Raw genomic sequence first — 21753 nt, forward strand, 5'->3', positions numbered from 1 at the left:
TTTTTGTTTGGTTGAAAGGATGTGATGGGATAAATGTTACCTCTCATATCCAAAGTAAAATATTAAATACTAGTATTAATATATGAATAACCTAAAATAATTGAATGTATATTTATACAAGTAATATATTTTAAATAAATTTAATAAATAAAATAAACACCCCTCTATGCGTCATGGTCATCCTGAGACGGATCTGTCCCACCGTTTTGATGGGATGCATTGGACCTGGATCTGGGAGGATTATTCCTCTTCTGGGTGCAGCCCATCCCACTCATCCACCAACCAAACAGGATCAGGGTTAGGTTGGCTCTGTCCTAACCCATTTCATCCCTGGAAGCAAATACATATAAAATTGTCGATTACCACGTGTCAGCCAGAAGGGGTTGGTCTTTTTGATCTACAAAAGGGAAGGTCCTGTAAAATCTGATTCCCCTAATCATAACGCGGGTGCCACACTTACCTTTGTTCTCTCCCCCACTTTACTTTCCCCGTAATTGTTGGCTAATGGCTTATAAGATCAGTGCAAATGTGCAATGACAAATGTGCATTGACCAATGACCATACGCACTCAGTCAACATCGATTTTGTCCCTTTCAAGTTTGAACTAACTGCAACCATGCAAATTAACGATCATTCACAACACAACAAAATGTTGTTTGCGTATTCGTACACATAGCTAATCATTCCCCTACTTTTTTTGTCAAGCATAGATCAAGGTCAAGTTGAGCTGCTTAACCAGAAAACTACATTGACAAGCTCAACTCGCAGATATCTCGCCAGAAAATAGAGAAATCCTCGCAAAAAAAAAAATAGAAAAAAGAGAGAGAACTTATCTAATCTACACACCCATTTCAACTTGCAAGTTGAATTTCTCAAACGAAATTTCACGATTAAAAACTTAAGATTATCCTCAAGACGAAATAATCGATCTCCTGAGTGCGAGCCGCCGTAGGATTCGCTAAGATGACGTGGCCTCCTCATCAGCCGGCGGCTCCGCGAGCGGCGGCTCAGCCGCGAGAATGGCGGGCGCGACCAGCGCGAGGGTGTTCGTGTGCGCGGCGTACTCTGCGCCGTTCCATGCCGCGTCCACATCGTCTGGCACGGCGACCTCACGCCGCCGCCGCGTCCCTGTGTCGAACGCCACCAGCCGCCTCCCGGCCAGCACCACCACCTCCACCTCCGCGCCCTGGAAACCCAGCAGCTGCACTCCGTCCTCCGGCGCGGCGGCAACGGCGCGCGAGAGATGCTGGGACGACACGAGCTCTGCGGAGGTGATCGTCAACCTCGCTGGCTCCGGCTGAGGCGGTCGCAGTATCTCCGCGACGCCCACCCTCGTGGCCTCCTCCCAGATTCCGTGCTCCTGAAGCCGGAACACCACCACGTCGTCGCCGTCGACGACGGTGCAGTGGAGCCTGCCCGCGGCGGACCCGATCTCCCACTGGCCACTGTCGCCGGGGCACGTCACGAGCTCGACGCGCCTCGTGACAGGGTTGTACCCCACCGCCGTGCCGATGCTCGTCCGCCACCACGCCGTGCCGCCGGCCGCCACGCCCGACGCGGCGACGAGCCCTTCGGCTGGTGTCATCGCGTCGGTGACCCACCACGTGCCGGTCCCGGACGTGAACACCTGGAAGCAGTAGACGCTGGACTCCGGCGCTGGCTCGAAGGGGCAGACGAGCGTGAAGTCGCCGCGGAAGTTGTAAGCGCTCGTGTCGAAGATCACGACGATCGCGGGACGCGGCCATGACCGGTGCGGCGGGGTCGGGACGGCCGTCCACGACGCCGTGGCCGGGTTGCACACGGCGTACGCGTCGTCGACGGGGGAGAAGCAGCAGGCGACCCCGCGTGACGAGGACAGCACGACGAGTTCCGACGAGGCGGGCACGAACGAGAGCGAAGGGGACGGCACGGTGTCGTCTCCGTCGAAGGGGAGGAACCCCGCCTCCGGGACGAACACCCCCGAGATCCTCCGCGGGGCGGCCGCGTGAGCGACGGCGAAGAGCGGGGACGACACGCGGCGCCCCCACGACGGGTGCACGAGGCGGAGGCGCGTGGCCGCGGCCGGCGGGAGGTGCACGAGCGCGTTCTCCCTGACCACGTCGGCCAGCGGCACCCGGTTGACGCGCTCGATCGCCTCAGCCCGCTCCCGCTCCCGCTCCCGCCGCCGGCGCTGCTGCCGCGACTCCCCGCGGTACACGCTCGACTCGTCGCCGCCGGACATGGCCGATCGATGGTGAGGTGGTGGCCGTCTCCCACCTCCAGCCCGGCCGCTCGGCCGCTCGGCCGCTGTGCTCTAAAATGGACGCTTGACGTGGAATGGAAATTGCACGGATGTTTCGTGGTCGTCGTGGTGACCGATACGTGTGAAGCGAACTAGCGATCGGGCCCAGCGAGTGGACCACTGTGCGCGAGCGCGACCCCGTCTCGTCTACGCCCACTGGACTTGCGCGAGGAGTCAATCTGTTGGCGAGACACCATTTCGGGAGGTTTGCGCCGTGATCTGATCGTTTGCTATGGAATTGTTTTAATGCCTTGTACTGCCTCCGTTTATGTTTTCCTACCTCCGTTCCATTTTTTTTTATACACGTTTGATTATTCGTCTTATTTAAAAAAAATTGTCAAATATGTAAAGCTATATATATACATAAAAATATATTTAACAATACACGAAATGATATAAAAACAATTAATAATTAAGTAAATTTTTTGAATAAGACGAACGGTCAAACATATATAAAAAAGTCAATGATATCAAACATTTAGGAATGGAGGGAGTATATTATAAGACTTTTTAATCTTCTTTAAATTCATTAATGGATGAATATATATAATTTATATATATCTCTAAATTTATTGTCATTCATATGAATTTAGACAATGTTAGAAAGTTTTATACTGTGAAACAGATGGACTTTTGCATTCACATAGGTACGAAGAAAACTTAATCCCTCTGATTTTTTATGCTGTTAATTTTTAATTTATTTTTAACTGTTCTTTTTATTTAAAATTATTGTAAAAAGTACCAAATTACAAAACGTTCGTACAGTTCCTTGAGTAATAAATCAAATGATAACAAACTAATTAATAATCATATATATATATATATAATTAAAATAAATGGTTATTAAACCTGAAAGTCCAAAAAGTCGAACAAAAGAAAACGAATGGGCTATTTCAAGATACGGAGTTGGAGACTGATACGGGTGCCATCTGGTTTCTTTTTCGCCGAATTCGCGAAATTATCGGTTTTAGAAAAACAGACGTCGCGGAGGGTCTCGCATATTCGTATTCCGGCCGGAAAAGCAATTGCCGATCTCGTTTACCACTAGATTTTAGGCAGCTACCTTCAAAGACCAACTCTTTTTTTATGGTACAAACACGTACGCAGGTATATCCTTGTCACATATACTTGTCACATATACTTGTGCCTATGAAGCTTAAGACAAAATTCAAATTTTAAAACTTAAATTTTGGAATTAATTTTAAGAACTTCTATCTTATTTATTGTTTGGTTTTTGTTTTTAAAATCGTCAAAAACACGTGTATGAAAGTTTTATCTATAAATAAATTTTTAAATAGTTAATAAGCTATTTCACTAATGCATATTTTTAGTGAAACAATGAGTATATAAAAATGCAGTTTACCTGGCACGTCTAGTCGCAACCTACCCAAAAAAATCATCGGAGTCCTGCGACAAGACCAAATCGTTGTATATATGGCTTCGACGCTCCAAAGCGAAACGCTAACGCGTGAATAAAATTTTTATGAGCTTATTATAGCGATCTAAAAAAATCAAGGCTGAAAAATAAAATTTAGTGAAAAACTTCAAAAATCAACTTTAAGCCTAGAGATTTTTTAATATCCTTAAAAATATCTCAATTTACCACATTTTTTTAATAAAAATTTAATAACTCGGGTACCACGTACATCAAGATAAAAAACTGAAATAAAATTTTTAGTACACCAAAGTATACTTTTTAGGGATGCTAGCAAAACCCTTAAGTTTAAGATTAAATATTCAAATTTAACTTATAAACATAACCAAATGCGAGAAACCAGGACGTATGCTCCAGGAAATCCTCTGATCTTTGCGCCTAGCCGGAAAACGAATTCTGACTATCTTGCCCACGCCCTAGCAAAAGAATGAATTCTTTCAACTTCCTCATGTTTGGAAATTATTATAGTAGTACTCCTCTATTTTTTTAATTGAAGTAGTTGATTTTTAGATTTATGTTTGACACTTCTCTTATTCAAAAAAATTATTCAAATATTTAAAATTATAAATCAAACTTAAATTACTTTAGTAATAAATCAAGCATCAATTTCTCTTGGATGATGTGGTAGGGCTTGTTCGCAAGTGACGTGTGAGAGAAACTTTTCTTTTCTTTTCGTGCGCTTTTCTTTTCATGCGCATGTTTTCTGAACGGCTACACAATGTATTTTTTGTATATATATATATATATTGTTTTAAAAAACTAGATTAATCTATTTTAAGTTTATAAAAGCTAATAATTAATTAATCATATGCTAATAATTTTTCTGTTTTACTTGCTTAGACTCGCTGACACATTTAGGCGTGAATGAGCCCTTAATGAAGATTGATCGTCGCACGCTCAGACGTTAGATCCATCGTCGGATGCATACCCACTGCTGGTATGCCTATAAAATTTAAGGGCTGAGTTTAAAATAGGTTAAAAATAAAATTATATAAAATTTTAAATTAAAATTATTTTAAGAATTAAATAGGAGAACTCACTGGCCTCGTCCCATTCTTACCCCTACGTGCTGGATGCTCTGCCGTCACATCCTTGATGACGGTTTCTGCCGTCGCGGCCGCACCGTCCGCATCTGCTCCAATGCCAAGTGAGCAATTCCAACTTCCAACTATGCGGTAGGAACACTGCATCCATGATCCATGTCATCAGGTGATTAAAGGATCCTGAAATTTCATCTGAAAGTTGATCGAACCAGCAAAACAGGCGAAACTACAGCTCGGAAGTTCAAAACTTTCTACCAAAGTATTCTGAAAACAGGGGTGCAACCATCCATGGGCCTAGGACTCAAATCAATTATCTTATTCTAACTCTTTACAAATTCAATTTGTTTTTTCAAATTTATATGTAATTTGGATTCTAGGCCTACAGCTTAAGCCCTAGCTGTCCTAGGCCTGGATCCATCCCTGCTAAAACTCAAACTGAAAGTTGATCAAACCAGTAAAACAGGGGAAACTACAACTCGAAAATTCAAAACTTTCTAACAAAGCAATTTCCAATCCAAAGATAAACAAATATGGACGGTACAAACTCGCGAGTAACAAAATCTTTCAAACCTGAAACCTCCAAATAAAAACACACATAAATAACTGCAGCTTCCGTGTTCAAGGCCCAGGCCCAAAACCAGGTTGGGCCCATGTGGACCGCCGCATGCGCGGGAGGTGGCCCACGAGTACTCCGGCCCTCTCCAGAAGCATCACGCACCTTATTTTTATATTTACTAACATACTACGCATGAGTTTGCAACGAAATCTTATTAAAAAATATCAGATTTTATTAAAATATAGTTAATAAAATTGGTTTAACAGATAGGTCTTAACTTTTTTGGGAGCTGGTGGTGGGGTAGGCGACAGATGCACCATCACACACCACCCCCAATACTCCCTTTTATAGCTTTTATAGTAGCAGTAGATTTATTTTTCTTCGAAAATCAAAAATAAGAAAAAGTAACAGAGAATTCTTCTTCGTCCTCTCCATCTTCTTCTGTCCCAAGAAGCCGACGAAACCGACCGGGAGCCGCCTCCACTACTCCCTCCCTCCCCGCCTCCGCTTTCTTGCGCCGCAAGAACGCGGCGCACTTTATCTACCAGCATCCACCCACCTGCCCCCCGGCCGCACTCTCCTCCCCCCTTCGGTTCGCCGGAATCCTCCCCGCGGATACACCGAGCGGCTCGGCCGGTCGGGGTCGGCGTCGACATGGTACGCTCTCTCTTTTTCCTCTTATACCTCATCGTTTGGTGTCCTAATCTGCTGCCTGGTACACGGCGTGAATGAATGCGAGCGCAAATTTTTCTAGACCAGTAGAGCGTACCGTGTTCGAGAACCTAGAATCTAGAGGTACGGTACAATGCGATGATGAGAATTTCGGGGATTTTTCTGCCATGATTTTTCCGCCGCTCGTCCTTTTGCGATGTTGAGAGGTATCTACCTCGGGATTTCTCTGCAATGGCGTTATATCCCAGCGGCGTTTGTGTGGTCTGAGGAAGCAACAGCAGCGGCCGGGCTGTACTGCCTTGCCCCTGCTGTACTTTGTTCGGTTCATGGACTGAAATCTTCGTTTTTTGTTCACTTTTGTTGTGATTTCGTTAATTAGATTAGGAACTCTAATCAGGCGTGCCACTTGCTCCTTTTTGGTTAAACCAAACTGTCTGATTGCTTATAAAGAAAAATCGAAAATATGCTAGTGGTAGTTATTTATGTTCAAATGCAAAGATGTTAAGATCGGATTTCAGTATATATTTGTTCGATTAAACCTGTAACAGCAGGTTTTTTGTGTCTGATTGCTTATCATTAAAGTAAGACCTTTTTTTACCATCCTTAAAAGTTAAAAATATATATTTTCTAGTGTAGAAACTTGGTAATGTATGGATCCAGAGATATCAAGTTTCTACACTAGAAATACCTGAATGTACCAAGTTTCTACCCTAGAAAATGTGGTACCTCTGGGTATTTTCTCAATTACTGTGAAATTCTCTTATATAAAGTAAAATATAAGAATATAGTCACAGGAACCGAATAAATTCCACTTTGTGGTTTGATTATATTGAGTCGTTCCTTGGAAAAAAAATATATTTTCATGCTGTGAATTGCTCATTAGATTGTTCTGTAAGGGATACGATCTGACAAATGTTACAAATGTAAACCTTGCTCATTTAGTTTGTTCTATAAGGGGTTAAGTCTGATAATTGCATTGGCTTGGTAATTGAATACTTATCTTCAGTTGGACCTTCAGCTCCATATTGATTCCTCATTAACTACTTTACTTCATGTTTGTCCTAGCATTACGAGCTTCAGTGTCTTTAATTCTGCAACTCGCCATCGGTGGCAAATGTTCTAACTATGACTTGAGTATTCCACCTAATCACTATCTTGGAACGTTCTTGGTTTCCAACAGGCTACTCCCTTGGTAGCTGGACTGTCAGTAGCTGCTGTTGCAATGGGCAGCAGATATGCCATCCAGGCATGGCAAGTCTTCCGGACCCGTGCAGCAATGCCACGAATGCGGCGGTTCTACCCTGGTGGATTCGAGAGAGAAATGACAAGAAGAGAGGCAGCACTGATCCTTGGTGTAAGGTGATTTTACTTCTTCGTTGTTCATACTTGTAAACTGAATCCCGAGATATTTTTGAAATCTTGTCAAGCTTGAATGATTTTCAGCTGTTTTGGTCTTGAGAGGGTTTTTCCACTCTTTTCTTATTTATAGAAATCGTTTTCTCGTTTCAGAGAACGTGCTGCAATTGATAAGATCAAGGAGGCTCACAAGAGGGTAATGGTAGCCAATCACCCTGACGCTGGTGGTAGCCATTACATCGCTTCGAAGATAAATGAGGCAAAGGACATGCTGACGGGGAAAGGGAAGTCTGGCTCCGTTTTTTAGTCTGTGTAAAAGGAGGAATTTTTTCAAGTGATCATGACGAGGTGTAGTGGTTCATGTTCATCGACATTAACATGCTGTGCTGATTGTACAATAGACCTGAACAAAAATTCAAGTTAAAGGATTCAGTAACTCGATATCTTGTCAAAGTATTTGTTCAGAACCTCCGCTCTACTTTTCTTTGGTTAAAGCCATTACGAATGCTGTTTCTTGATAGATGATGCTGTACACGTTTTTACCAAGAGAGGATACACAAATATGAGTAATAATAACAGATTGATAAGTGCCATGTCATCTGGCCTACCGTGGCGGATTGGTGGAGTATAAAAAAACCGGATGAGGATGGTTCACAGAATGTTCTCAGTTTGATATTCAACTAAGAACTATTGACATTGTTGGAGTGTCAATTCTTCCCTGATGGTATAGCACAGTAGACTTCCCTTTGTCAAAAAGCTTGCATTAATGATTAACTCTCTTCATTAGAAATCTTTATTAAGACAAGAAGAAAGAACCGAGAAGGAGCATGTGATCTACATTCAGTTCCACATTTATGGTAACCTCCCAACATGTAGCTCTTGCCAGAATGATAATAGTAACAGATAACATCAGAATAGCACAAAGCAATTGCTGTCATTTGTTCATCAGGGGACCAAGTCGCCAGTAGTTCGTCACAGGTCAAATGCTGTTTCTAATTAGGATTCTAGCCACTATGCTGAGTGGCTAAGTATGGTTGACTTTGAACCAACACACAGGGGCATCTTATACCTGACTTTATGCGAAAAAGAAAATTACAATCAAATTTAATCAATTTGACGCGGTCTTCTCTATCGCATCCATTGCAAGTTGCAACCATGTCCACCCTATACTGTTCCACATCCCCACCGATCATGCCGATGGAGGCTGATGAGTGATGGATTTTTCCTATTATGTCAGTTCTGCTGTGTTGAAAGTTACAGTAATTGGCTTCGGTTCTAGAAGGAAGGAATACTTCAGAAGCTAACACACCATCTTTTTGCTTATGTTTATATTTATAAGCCAAAATTTAAATTTTTAACTTTAAATTTAAAGTTGATTATAGCCTTAGCTTTTAGATCGCTAAGAATACGTATATAAGAGTTTTATTTATAAATTATTTTTCGTTTACAACTATACCGTTGGCATGAAAAAAACCAAGCAATCACCCCCTAAGTGTTTTTGTCAATCACTATATCCCGCTGACCAAGGTGACTTCAGAAAAGGCCAAGTCATAGCTTATATTGACATTGTTGAAGGGTCAAAACATTTTGCCAAGTATAACTGGCATTCGTTGCACAAGAAACTTGCAATAATTCTTCATTAAAATTTCTCTGGAGGAGACTTCAAGGACACCAAGTCACTTGCATTCAACCTACCATTGGTGATTGTTCAGGTGCGCGGAAGCTTCCGACGGAATGAATTGTCTGAATTCATGGTTCAGTTTGTAGTACTATCTGATTCTGTTGGAGAGCAAAAAACGTTTGTGTGTCATTCAATAAGGCGGAAACGAAAGAGTCTCACTAAAGACTGCAAGTGGCTAACTTCTTCTGTCATATGTTCATTCGAAAGCAGCCAGCATCTGGCACAGTTATTGAAAATCCATCTCGTGACAGAAATGCATAAGGTGAATCACTTATTATCTTTGGTCTAACTCAGGACCGGATCATGGTCTCATCAGGTTGAATTGTTGACTAAATGGCATGTCTATCCGTCTATACAAATAGACCTTTCATATTGCTCGGAAATCGGAAAAGATGCAGTAATTTGTTCCAGGTCAAATGGTCAATTTTGACAATTCATGCATAAGGTTAAGTCTAACCCTGCAAGTCCAAGTTGACAACAGGTAATTTTTATTACTGTATTAGGTCATCTACAAAATGTCCAACCTTGCAATTTTTCCAGTCAAAGGTAGAACTGTTGGAAGGTCATCTGCCATAGTTGCTCCTAAATACAAAAGCTACCATCTGTCCCTGGGACCAGATGAAGAACAATGACAGGAGATAGGCCCTCAATCTTGGACTGTATTTATTCTGCAATTGTACTTGGGATGGCTGCGAAGGTTTGCAAGAAGAGCAATTTTATTATTCTTGAGAAAGTATTAGGATGTATCACTGTTTTCTATATAAAATTTGGTATCACTTGTTACCTTAGATACCAGAAGATACCAAATTTTATATAGAAAACAGTGGTACCTTTTCAAGGATGGGTAAAATGCTCTTGCAAGAAACAACGGCAGAACGTGCATAAACAATGTGACTGACAATGATCAGAAATTAGCTTAAACGACTTGAAACAGTCGCAGAATAAAATTGTACCCTCCTGGATTTCTGTTGCATGAACTGCTCATGGAAAGCTACAACTAACCAACCTGACTGAAGTGATTCCATCTCTGAAACTACGAATGCGATGGCTCGAATTAATTGTGGCTGCATGACTTTGTTCATCATTCTAACTATAGAATTTCAGCAACTCAGCTTAAAGTCTCGTTTCTTGGATATTTTTTCCTGTACAGAATTAAGTTGAGATGATACATATGCTGTATGTCACTGTGGCTCATGTCTTGCAGTGTTTGTTTCTTGTGAGCCAATAATGAGATTCTGTCTGGAAGCAAAGCCAGAATAATCAACCATAAATATTTTAAAAACTTCCCAAGTTTAGTCAGATTCATTTGTCTTGCATAAGTCAGGAATTCCATAAATATAGGGCTGCTGAAACAGTAAAGATAATCGTCGTATCTCCTTGTGCATATGTGCAATGTCCAATCAAAAATGATGTTGCTAAGACTTTGTTCTTGAGGAATTCGTAAGCACAAAAGTAGGTTTTTGTCTCTGTCGTGGTATTGAGTTTCTTGTCCTCTTTTATAGCTGGTTTGCTACGTATCGGTTGGACAGAAAGGTTCTAAAGATTTAATATACTGTACTTCTTTAGGACCAAGTTACAGGGAGCTTCTAAATGACGAACTGAAGAACGGTTCAAACTTCTGCCTCTGTAGTCTGTACGGTTCAGAGTTCAGATAGTATGCTCATCTTTCTGACGAAAACTAGATATTCCAGGAGTATTGGAATATCTGGCAAAGTAACTGTCAAGATATTTGCAAGACTTCTATTTTATTACGCAATCGGCGTGTGAATAGTACTAGGTTAGTACACTTTTTTTTTCCTGCAGCTAGAATTGAACTTATATGATTATTTGTTACTTTGTTCAGATAGACGGGGTTATCTTTTCGTTTTTTATAAGAAAAAGTCAAACAATATATTTGCAAACAGAAAAAAAACTTACGAATGATACTTTTACATACATGTTTATCGCGGTCTAAAAACCAAAGCTGTAATATAAACTACAATGGAAAAAACCTTAAAATCAACTCAAAATTTAAGATTGAAAATTTAAATTTTGGCTTATAAACATAAGTAAAAGCCAAAAGACGGGGTGATCTTCTCTGAATATCTCTGAACTATAAATTTCAAAGTTTACCAAACATTGGTTTCCGGCAGAATGGCGGCTAATAATCAACGAGCTATAAAATTTTTGTCCGTGCTTCCATTTTCAGAACACTTTGGATTCTGGTGGTTAAGTCTGCAATCTACTGTCCAAAAGAAGTTGACACCTGCTTGTTAGTCAACAAAACAAAAAAAATGATCCTGTCATGATCTTCCCACATGGAACCAAGTTTTAATACGTTTCTTAGATATAATCGCGCCCATATTCCTAAATAATTGGATACAAAACAGATGTCAAGTATTTGAGGTAACTTGGAATCTTAAGGACATATTCAGCAATTAGCCGCCATGATAGGAAATTCTGAAATGCATGTGTATAAAAAAGTATGCGTTATTGAAGAAACCTCGGATATATCATCATCTGTCAAAAGAAAACATGGTTAATAATACACTACAATTTGTAGTTTACCTTAAGAACTGAAGTGGAACACGCTGCTTCCATTTTACGATAGCAATAATCAACAAAATACGAATTAACCAAACAAATTTTCTTCTTAGGGAGCATGCATGCACATGAGATATTCAGTCAATTTTCTCCATCAATTGCTAAAATTTCATTCGACAAATGTTAGCATCAAGCATGTCAAAGCAAAAAATAGTACTCAATGACTTTATAACCATAAACCTGAGATTTGTGTCCACTCAAAAGATATGTGGATCACTACAACTCTGCCTTTTCTCCTGTGCTATTTTCTTTCTCTAGGGAGGTATGAGAGCATCCATTGTCATTTCTTGACTACAGGAAACATGAGCAAATCAGAGTCACGTATGGGTGCCATTTTTTTCTCGAAAGGTTCAAAAGGATGAGGCTTCCGAAGCCAGAAAGAAGAGACATCAGAGGAAAGAAGAAAGGTCTCTTCTTCAGTTATGTTTGTTGCAAATCAAAATGTCGGGGTTGACTGTTTGGCTAAACGACATATTTGTAAATAAAGAAAAATTTATAATTTTTTTTATATACGTATTCTTCACGATCTAAAAAGTCAGTATTGAAAAATAAACTTTGATATTTTAAAAAAACTTTAAATTTAAAATTTAACTTATAATCATAAGTAAAAACGGAAAGGTTAAAAACAGGGTGGCTACTAATAGCATCATGATACGGACACGAAGCCAATCTTGCATGGCTAGTGTATCCATGGGAATGGAGAGGTCACAAAGTCTCATCTCCTCTTTTTTTTCATGTTGCACCTTCCAAGAAGCAAATGGATATCAAGCAATTGTCGGCTAGTACTAGGCTAGTACGCACATCATGTGTTCGTGCGTGAGAGTGCATGCAAGTCCATCATGGGATTTTTCTTGTGATTTTTACTGACCAGCTGTATGGTTTTACGTGTCAATCCCTCCTTAATTCTTTAACTTATTTTGTGTACGAAACTTTCACAACAGCATTATTTTTATAGGTCCCCTACTTAATCTACCTTGTTGGTAAATAATTTTAAACTATCATGTAATCGTATATTTTTACTCAAGTCCCGTTCGGTAAGGGATTTTTTTTTGTACGACGCTTTCGCAATAGCACCATTTTTATATGCCATGGAGCACTAATATCTGAAGGAAAGGACATCTAAGACTAGAAAATTATTGAAGATTGTTTCAAAGGTTACCGTCCAAGAAAAGTTTTCAAATTTATCGTAAATCTTTGAGAAAAACAGGGAAAGTTGCCAAGGGTAAAAACTTTACCATAAAAGTTCTACGGTATCATGTAACCATGTATCTGAAAAATCTGGTAGCTGTAGGAGTTTCAGCAGTCTTGTGGTCTATTTGGAAAATAAGAAACAATGCTGGTTTTCAGGATAAGTTTTCAAACGATCCTGTAGAGGTAATTTTTCAGATTGCTAATTGTATTTCATTGTGATCTCTTATGCAGATAAGGGGGGCGGAGCAGGAAAACTTGAAAATGGAGCAAGATTACTCAAACAAGTGGCAATGGAAATTTATGATGTGAAACATGGCTGGGATCTGAAGACAAAGCGTCTCACAGGATGAGCTGAGTCTTTTTGTTTCCTTTTGATGCTAGTTTCTTTTGGAGTGTTGTGACCGAGGATCCTTTTAGTCAAATGGTTATGTTTGTCTCCTGATGATGTTAGTTTAAGTGGTTTTGTGAAGTTAGCTCAGGAGAGAGACTGGGTTTGGTCTGTGTTACCTGACTACTGTTTTGGACATATTATTATCTTTTCTGTTAATAGAAAGGGAAGGGGTCGTTGCCCTTCTTTCTCAAAAAAAAAAATGTAACCATGTATCAACGATTCACCATTTCTCACCTCTATTATTCGTGTATGACTCCTTGCAGCAGTGTTCTTTTTTGCACCATGGAACACTAATACGCTAATTGCTTTTGTTGACCAAACATATCCAAAGGAAAAGAAGAATATTGGAGACCAGAGAGTTATTAATCTTTTGTAGGGTTACCATATAAACTTTAGGAAAATTAGAAAAGTACAAATGGTAAAAGAAATTAATTTGGTTAAAATATAAATATGATGTCAAAGAGACCTCAGCTAGTGAAACTACACTAGTAGTACGTGTCACATTCGCATGGTTATAAAATAATGGGTTAGTGTAGACCAACAGATAGAATTGTTCCTACTTTATAAATGCTCAACTTGAGATCCAAAATTTTAATTAGAAAAGACTGTTTTGTCGTTACAAAGTTACTTGTTTATGCATGCCTCGGTACGTTAATTAATGAACTACCCCCTCCAGTTTTGGTAATTTCTAAAGCTTTGGAACGACAAGTCTCCTGAACCTACATTTGATGATGGTTTTTTTTGTTAATGTATATAATAAATAAATAGTTTTTACTTTTATCGAAGTACTTTTAAAGGATTATTTATACATGTTATCATGGTATCTTCAAGCTAAATATTTTCAGAGTAACCAATAGTTAAAGTTTTAAATTTTGAATTTAACCTTTTTCAGAACGATAGGAATCATCTAAATGGACGGGGTAGTATCTATACAAGCAAGATTATAATGCATTTAAGCCAATCGGTTTTCTATGGAATTTAGAACCGTAAACAAGGCATTGATCATTTATACTGTTTTGGAGTACAAAATGTACAGGAACATAATAAATTAATCTACTAAAGTGTGGCCCTTAATTAAGAACACAAGAATACCTGAATTTTTTTTTTCATTCTCCCCTTTTAAAAACTTATTATAAGAATGTATACTTTTTTGGTACTAGTGTTATCGACACCAAAGTGCAACATATCGGCGCCAATGATATTGGCACCGACAAGATAACCTTATGGTGCTCAAGACGGTAAAAGTTGATAAACTAGTCGCTTTTTAATTGTTGAGAACAAATTGCATGTATCTACAACAATAATTTTTTTAATATGCACAACGTTATCTCACAAAAATATTAATCCATTCAAATTAGCAAAAGTTGACATATTAATTGTTATCCTTGGCACTAGCCCCGTTAGTGACGACTCTGGCGTCTCCACATTCTACTGTGCATCATAGTGGCATCTGGGTCATTTCCAGCATCATTGCACTGAAATGTTTAGGACCTCGGCGACAACAAAAACGATGTTCAACAAGATTATACTCCTTAAATAAGTTTTTACAAGGATCTTTCTATAAAAGAAGTTTTTGGAAAGGAGTAAAATACGACAAATTCAGCAGGAGTACCCCTAATATTTGCATCAAATAAAAAAATCAAAGAAAATAGTACTCAGAGAACTTGGCTGAAAATAACGTAGCACGGTTTAGTATGCTTATCTTTTTTTTTTTTGTTGTCGAAAGATCACCCATTTTATTTAATGTGTTTATGGTGTTAAGTAATTTTTTAATTCTAAATTATAAGTTTTTCGGTGCAACATATGCTTTTCAAATCTATTGTACATTGACTACAATTAACTATTCTCGACTCGACGTACAATTTATTTTTAAAAATTATTTTCAAAATTAATTGTAATTTACATAACTAAAATTAAGTTGATCCAATGCACGCACAGGCATTTTTGCTAGGTATGTATATATGTGTATACATCTGATACATTACTGGATCGTTATCTCATATAGTTTTCCAACAACAAAGATACTTGGACCATGTTAATAAAATTCAGCTTTTTTAAAAACTGATTGAACAAATTTTATAAAGCTACAAGCACTTTGACGAAGAAGCTATCACACAGAACTACATATTTATATCAATATTTTTTTAGAAATTTAGTTGTAAAGTTATAAAAACCCACGAACTTTAGAGTTTAGACCCATATCACTGCTGTTTTTCTAAAGCTGCAGAACTTGCAGCCTTGGGATAAATTTGTTGCTAAATTTATAGTTTCTTGATATAAAATCTTTTAAGTCCGTAGTTTTGTAACGTGGATCCTCAAAATATAATTTTGTGATAGTTTGATCAAATATCTAAAGTTTTATGAATTATGAAATTTCGGTTTGATCAATTTTAGGTGTTTTTAATCGAGTTGAGAAGCCCTTAAAACGATGTTTTAATGACTTTGAATAAAAAAAAGAGTAAAGAAAGGAAAGTATAAACCTGTCATTAACTTCCAGGAAAGTATAAAACGATGTTTTAGGCTTTTTATGCAATCAAACACTCTCTGCATAAAATCAAACTTTTTCAACAGTAATTAAATGCTTTATTTATCTTTAGAAATAGTACAATAAAACGTTGTACTGTGAGTAGTTTCATGCATCATTTTATCGAGTTAGCCGTTTTAAAAACTATACAGTAAAACTGAGCATTAAGACTGACCTTCAAACAATGTTTTTATAACTTTGAATAAAAAAAAAAAGTAAGAAAGGGAAGTATAAACCTGCCATTAACTTCCAGGAAAGTAGGCTAGCTAGCTAGCTATGCAGTGGGGATTTGCATGGATGGGGCTTCGCACCCAGATTCTTCCGCACGTGCGTTGAAGGTTGAAACCATGAAGAACTGTGCAGACGTGGCAGTGGGGCCCGCCATCATGAGGAGGTGGACAGTGCGGCGGTTGACCTGGTCCAGTGGGCCATAGAAAAGATGATGCTCATTTTAGTTTTTTATTTTTTTAAAAGAAATTTAGTTTTGGGGAGAATTCATAGTAGTCCCTATCAGAGCATTGAAAAATAGCCCCTTTCAAAAACACTGAACATTCTTCAACTCAGCCTACAGCCTATATGGTTGGCGTTTGTTTTGGTCGCTTTGCTGTCTTTTTTTCTCTCCCGTAGACTTCTCTACTGATTATTTGAAACAAACCATGATTATTTTAATGAATCTATGCAATACAACAAGTAAGACATTTTACCAAGGTTTTAAATTTTGTTTCTACCATTTTGTGTGTGTGTGTATGTCTGTGATTGTTTTGCTATCTCCTAATCAATTCGAATATATTAGAGTGATTTTGTACCTTGGAACTCTGTTCTTACCCTAGTTTTACTCTAGCATCAGCGGCAGCAGCATGATAATGAAGTGAAATAAAAACAAAGAAGAGAGGGTTCAAAGTGAAAAAGAATGCGTTAAGGGGTCCCAAGTTAGAAAATGGTAGGAAAAATATTCCAAGCTACAATTCATTTGCTATAGAATTTTTAAAATAAAAACATGTATTGGCAAATAATCATAAATCTAGGGTGTTGCATAAAAACAACTTTATAGTGTTTTCAACAAATGTCGTATTTTTTTAAAAATATCTTGTGACAAATTTTGTTTTCCAATTTGCCCATTGAAGTACCGCAAAGAGTACCAAACTATAAGTGTATAACCTAAGCTACCGGTGAAGAAAATACTATAATTAAAACACTCAACCTATTTTCTAATCATTCATAGTTGAATTTCTTGTGCTAGTGGTATTGACTTGAAATTTTGCGCTCCAAGTGCTGGAAATGGTGTTTATACTCTTCAACCTGAGAAAAGCTTTAGACATACTCCTAGAAAGGTTGAGTCTTTTTAATTGGCATTTTTTTGCATCTGATCAATTCAACTGTGATCCCTTATTTTAATTTTAGTGTTGAATGGAGAAAGTTTTGGGTGAGCCGGCTGCTGCATTTATTTGTTTTTTATGGGCTGAAAAATAGAATACTTAGACCCGTTTGTTTTCATTTAGAGATTTTGGATTTGCATGAGTATGCTCCTGGAGCTTATAAATTGTATGTTTCATGTAAAAAAAAGTTATATATAAAGGCTACTTATCTGACCGAAATAATATCTTTCTAAGTGGTCAATCCAGACGTTTATATTCTTAAACAACTATAAAAAATTAGATGATTCTTTAATCCAACTATCTAATACTCCACCACATAACATAATCACAATCCAGATGGCCATGTTTGGATCAAAAGGAGACTTGATGGATTACGGCCCTATTTTTCTGCTTTTGCTTATGCTTATAAATTAAAATTTGATTAACTTTAAATTAAAGTAGATTTTGAGTTTTTTTCATAGTCTATTTTTTAGCATTGGTTTTAAGTTCGCTAAGAACTCGTGTATAAAAATCCTATTCGTAACTTATTTTTTGATTTGCAATATATATAGTTTGCCTTTTTTTTCCTAAATATGTCAAACGGTCACCCCCTTAGCTATCATGGTCTTAAACTCCTACGGTCTGTACCGGTTCAATAGTGCAGATGGTACAAATTAAACACATATAACTATATATTGGTCCTATATATGATCCAGTTAGACAAGCTACTTTCTTTTCAAGGGCCTAGTGCAAGAACATCCACAATTCACCACTAGACAGTAGATAATTACAACATGTTCCATGCATGATGTCCCTTTTCATATTCACCTGCTAATAATCATGGGCTTCTGGAAGAATTATATGCGTGCTTACTGATTATTGGCCGCTTGCTCTGTTTTCAACGATGACAATGCATCAGCTTGCTACTCCATAATGCTTTTTTTTTTAATCTGGCAACAAAAGTGACCTGCTACATTATCACACAATGTCGTCACTGAAGATGGTTCTTAATTACTAATTCGATGTTTTCAGATTAAACCGAATAAGTCAATTACAGTACTGCTTGTCCTTAACCTTTTAAATTAATAATCGCTTGCGTCATTGCAAAAATGAGAAGTCTTTAGTCATCCATTACGAATTCCCTCCCCTAACTCAAAGTACAAATTTTGAACGAGAAATATTCAGACTTAGATTAATACCTGACATTGTTTTAAAACTACATCTCAAAAGGAGATCGAGCATGTGTATTTACCAAAAAGATCAGACCAAAAACACAACACTGAATGCCTCAATAGTTTGTAAAAATGAAAAAAAAAAAAAACTTCTTCCCTCTGAACAGTATCTCAGTCAAAACAGTGATCTCATCGGCTCTTCGGTTTCTTACACCAAACGAGACATGGACGTGGCATGAACAGCAGTGCATGGCCACTGTTGAGGCGACGTGTAGCTAGATACAAATACAGTTTTTTTTTTTAAGACGACGCAGAATGCCTGTCGAAATATATTAGAATTAGTAAAAAGATACATAAAAGATCAAAGAAAAGTTAAAAAAAGAGATACCTACAGGTACAGCTCTCATACAGACAAAAAGGCACAAAAGAATATATATATATATATATATATATATATATATATATATATATCGTATAGCCGCAAACTATAGCTTAGCTTTGTACTTAGCCGGGTGATATGATGCTGCTCTGAAGATTCGTCAAGGCAGCAAAAAGATGATTCAAACCACCATCAGTGACTTGGACCAATTAAGCTCTCATGCATTTATAAGCTCTATGGAATTGAACAGCCTTTTTGCTCCATGGACTCCCCCTCACACTCATATATAGCTAGCTTTGCTCCTTTCCATCTCCTTGCAAAAGATTGCATCAAAGAAGATAGACCTGAAGCAAGAACACAGCTTGTGATTAATTAATCTCAACACAGCCAGCAGCAGCAGCAGCAGCAGCTTAATCATAGTCGAGGAGAGATCGATGGTGACCAGCAAGGAGTTTGCAAGGGAGGCCATGGTGGTGGACAAGATAAAGACCGACGGCGAAGTGCTGCTCGCCGGCGGCGGCGACGAGGAGGAGGAAGGAGACGTCGTGCTCCCGGGGTTCAGGTTCCATCCGACCGACGAGGAGCTGGTCACCTTCTACCTCCGCCGCAAGGTGGCGAGGAAGTCTCTCAGCATAGAGATCATCAAGGAGATGGACATCTACAAGCACGATCCTTGGGATCTCCCCAGTAAGTCGATCGATCGATCTCATGCATCTCCAGTTTAAAAAATTGACCTAACACATGAATTCTTTTGTTAGAAAACAAGCTAAAAATTTGTGTTTTGTTTGGATGAATTTTGTTGCAGAGGCGAGCACGGTGGGTGGAGAGGAGTGGTACTTCTTCTGCCTGAGAGGGAGGAAGTACAGGAACAGCATCAGGCCCAACAGGGTGACCGGCTCAGGGTTCTGGAAGGCGACCGGGATCGACCGGCCGATCTACTCCGCCGCCGCGGTCTCCAGCAACTCCGGCGAGTCGATCGGGCTCAAGAAGTCGCTCGTCTACTACCGCGGCAGCGCCGGCAAGGGCACCAAGACCGACTGGATGATGCACGAGTTCCGCCTCCCGCCGGCGGCCGCCGCCGCCAACGCCTCCCCCTGCATGCAAGAAGCGGTAAGCAAGGGCACCCAGGCTCATCTTCTGTAATATTCCTACACGTATGAATGCACGAGCTGTTATGCACGCATGCTCAAAACTTTTAGAAACTAAACAATTTCACGGTTCTTATTAATAAGATATCAGGAGATATCAAAATTTTAATGTAAAATTTGGTACTTTTTCGAGGACGATAAAATTGCTCTATATAAATAGCTATCAAAGAAAATTGATATCATTGCACCGAATTTTTGAAAAAAGTTTGTTTTTATGCAAATTGTCTAATGAAATTTCAACGATAATTTGTGACTTGAGTGTATCACAACCTTGACCTCTAAACCTGTGCAATTCTGGCTGAAAAAAATGCAGGAGGTCTGGACCATCTGCAGGATCTTCAAGAGGAGCGTCACCTACAGGAAGCAGCAGCAGGTCTGGAGGCCGCCGGCGCCGGCGACGGTGACCATCAAGGCTCCGCCGCCGGGAGACTCGAGTTCCAACACGGGCAGCTTCGAGTCGGACGGCGGCGACGAGTACATGAACCGCGGCCTGGCTCCGGCCGTCGCCGCCCAGCAGCAGCAGCACGGCCGTCAGACGGGCACGATGAGCCACGGCGGCTTCTTCTTTAGCGACAGCGTGCATCATCACGGTCACAGCCACCACAAGCTTCACCATGGTCAATGGGGCTCCCTGCAAATGGCGCCGGCGCCGGAGCAGAAGCCTCTGAACACGTCGACGCCGATGACGATGATCGCCTTCCACCACCAGAACGATCATAGCTTCGCCTCCGCCTCGGCCACCGCCGCCGCCGCCGCGGCGACCGATTTCTACAAGGATGGGTACTTGGCAGAGATTGCGAGGATGATGGAGGTGGCTGATCCAAGCCCCACAGGATTCTTTGACTGTAGATACGCTTGATCAGTAGGAACGAGTGAACAACTGAAGACTTTCAGAGGGTAGATGCTAGGGGTTCAGATCCTCTCTGCAGGTGCAGTACTGCAGATGATCCCATTTGAGATACCGTAGATGTGCAAAATTCACAAACAAGACCAATGCCCCGTTGTGTGAGAGGCTGACATGTAGGGCCCGTACCGCAGAGGCCGCAGTAGTCTTCTAGGTTTTGCCTGCAGAGTTTTCTGGTTGTAATTTAGCTTCATGATCTAATATATACACAGCAGATGGGTTGTGAATTGTCATAATAGGTATCTGTTGTGTCACTTATTGTGTCTGTGCTGCCTATGAAAATGTGTGCTAGCCTAGTACATGAATCATTTTCTTTTGGATCAACATGAATCAGGTTGATTTGATAAAAGAAATCATCAATCCTGTTATACAACAGCAATATGTATTCTGACCTCTCTGGTAACTTAGGCTACTCAGCCCATTCAGGTGTACATAAACAACTAATTAAATAGCTGTAACTCTGCTAAAATACTCAAGAATCAATTCAATGATAATAGCATAAGCACTCTGTCACTCTTAGATCGATTTATTCACACAAGTCACCCAAAGCTGCGAACGTGATGCAGACACACTCAACCATCTTCCATTGCGTGCGATGTAGACATTTGATATGGTGTAAAGATTATTCTTCAGTGGACAGAATGTTATTATAAATGTGGTGGAATTGCACAAACAAACCATGGATCATTTTCAGAATTTCTTGTGTTGACCCGTAATTTGACTCTTCCAGCACCCTAGAGGGGATCAACTGAATTACTGTCAAGTTGGTGTCTTTGTGAATTGTGATTCAATTCAATGAATCTGAATCACTTGAAGAGTGACAGGGGTGAAACTGTAATAAAATAAGCATTTGCAACTAATCAACACCCATAAGATATCATTTTCAGGTCACCTCCATGAACAGTTGTAAGAAAGAGATGTATGCAAGCATTCTGCATGTTGAATGTGACTTCCCAGAAAATTATATCACCGTCTTTAAGTGAAAATGGCGGCGAGACCAATACCATATGAACAGAAAAATACAGACAAGCAGAATATTGATGCGTCATAATTAATGTGTTAGGATAACCATGAAAGCAGAC

The 21753-nt window shown here is 39.6% G+C and overlaps 3 protein-coding genes across 3 annotated transcripts; 2 read left to right on the top strand and 1 right to left on the bottom strand.

Moving 5' to 3' along the window:
• Window positions 1–573: 573 nt before the first annotated feature.
• On the bottom strand, window positions 574–2293 carry LOC102707667. Its single transcript, XM_040522598.1, has one exon. It carries the CDS (start codon window positions 2219–2221, stop codon window positions 959–961), a length of 1263 nt encoding a protein of 420 aa, XP_040378532.1. The 5' UTR covers window positions 2222–2293; the 3' UTR covers window positions 574–958.
• Window positions 2294–5776: 3483 nt separating this feature from the next.
• LOC102707952 (mitochondrial import inner membrane translocase subunit TIM14-3-like) lies at window positions 5777–7812 on the top strand. Its single transcript, XM_015835016.2, has 3 exons — window positions 5777–5972; window positions 7168–7346; window positions 7497–7812. Exons 1-3 carry the CDS (start codon window positions 5970–5972, stop codon window positions 7648–7650), a joined length of 336 nt encoding a protein of 111 aa, XP_015690502.1. The 5' UTR covers window positions 5777–5969; the 3' UTR covers window positions 7651–7812.
• Window positions 7813–18892: 11080 nt separating this feature from the next.
• Window positions 18893–21031, top strand: LOC102708234 (transcription factor JUNGBRUNNEN 1-like). The gene is made up of 3 exons (XM_006651808.3): window positions 18893–19306; window positions 19425–19729; window positions 20081–21031. Exons 1-3 carry the CDS (start codon window positions 19054–19056, stop codon window positions 20624–20626), a joined length of 1104 nt encoding a protein of 367 aa, XP_006651871.2. The 5' UTR covers window positions 18893–19053; the 3' UTR covers window positions 20627–21031.
• The last annotated feature ends 722 nt before the right edge of the window (window positions 21032–21753 follow it).

The sequence above is a fragment of the Oryza brachyantha genome, chromosome 3, assembly GCF_000231095.2.
Source record: "Oryza brachyantha chromosome 3, ObraRS2, whole genome shotgun sequence".
NCBI lineage: Eukaryota > Viridiplantae > Streptophyta > Magnoliopsida > Poales > Poaceae > Oryza > Oryza brachyantha.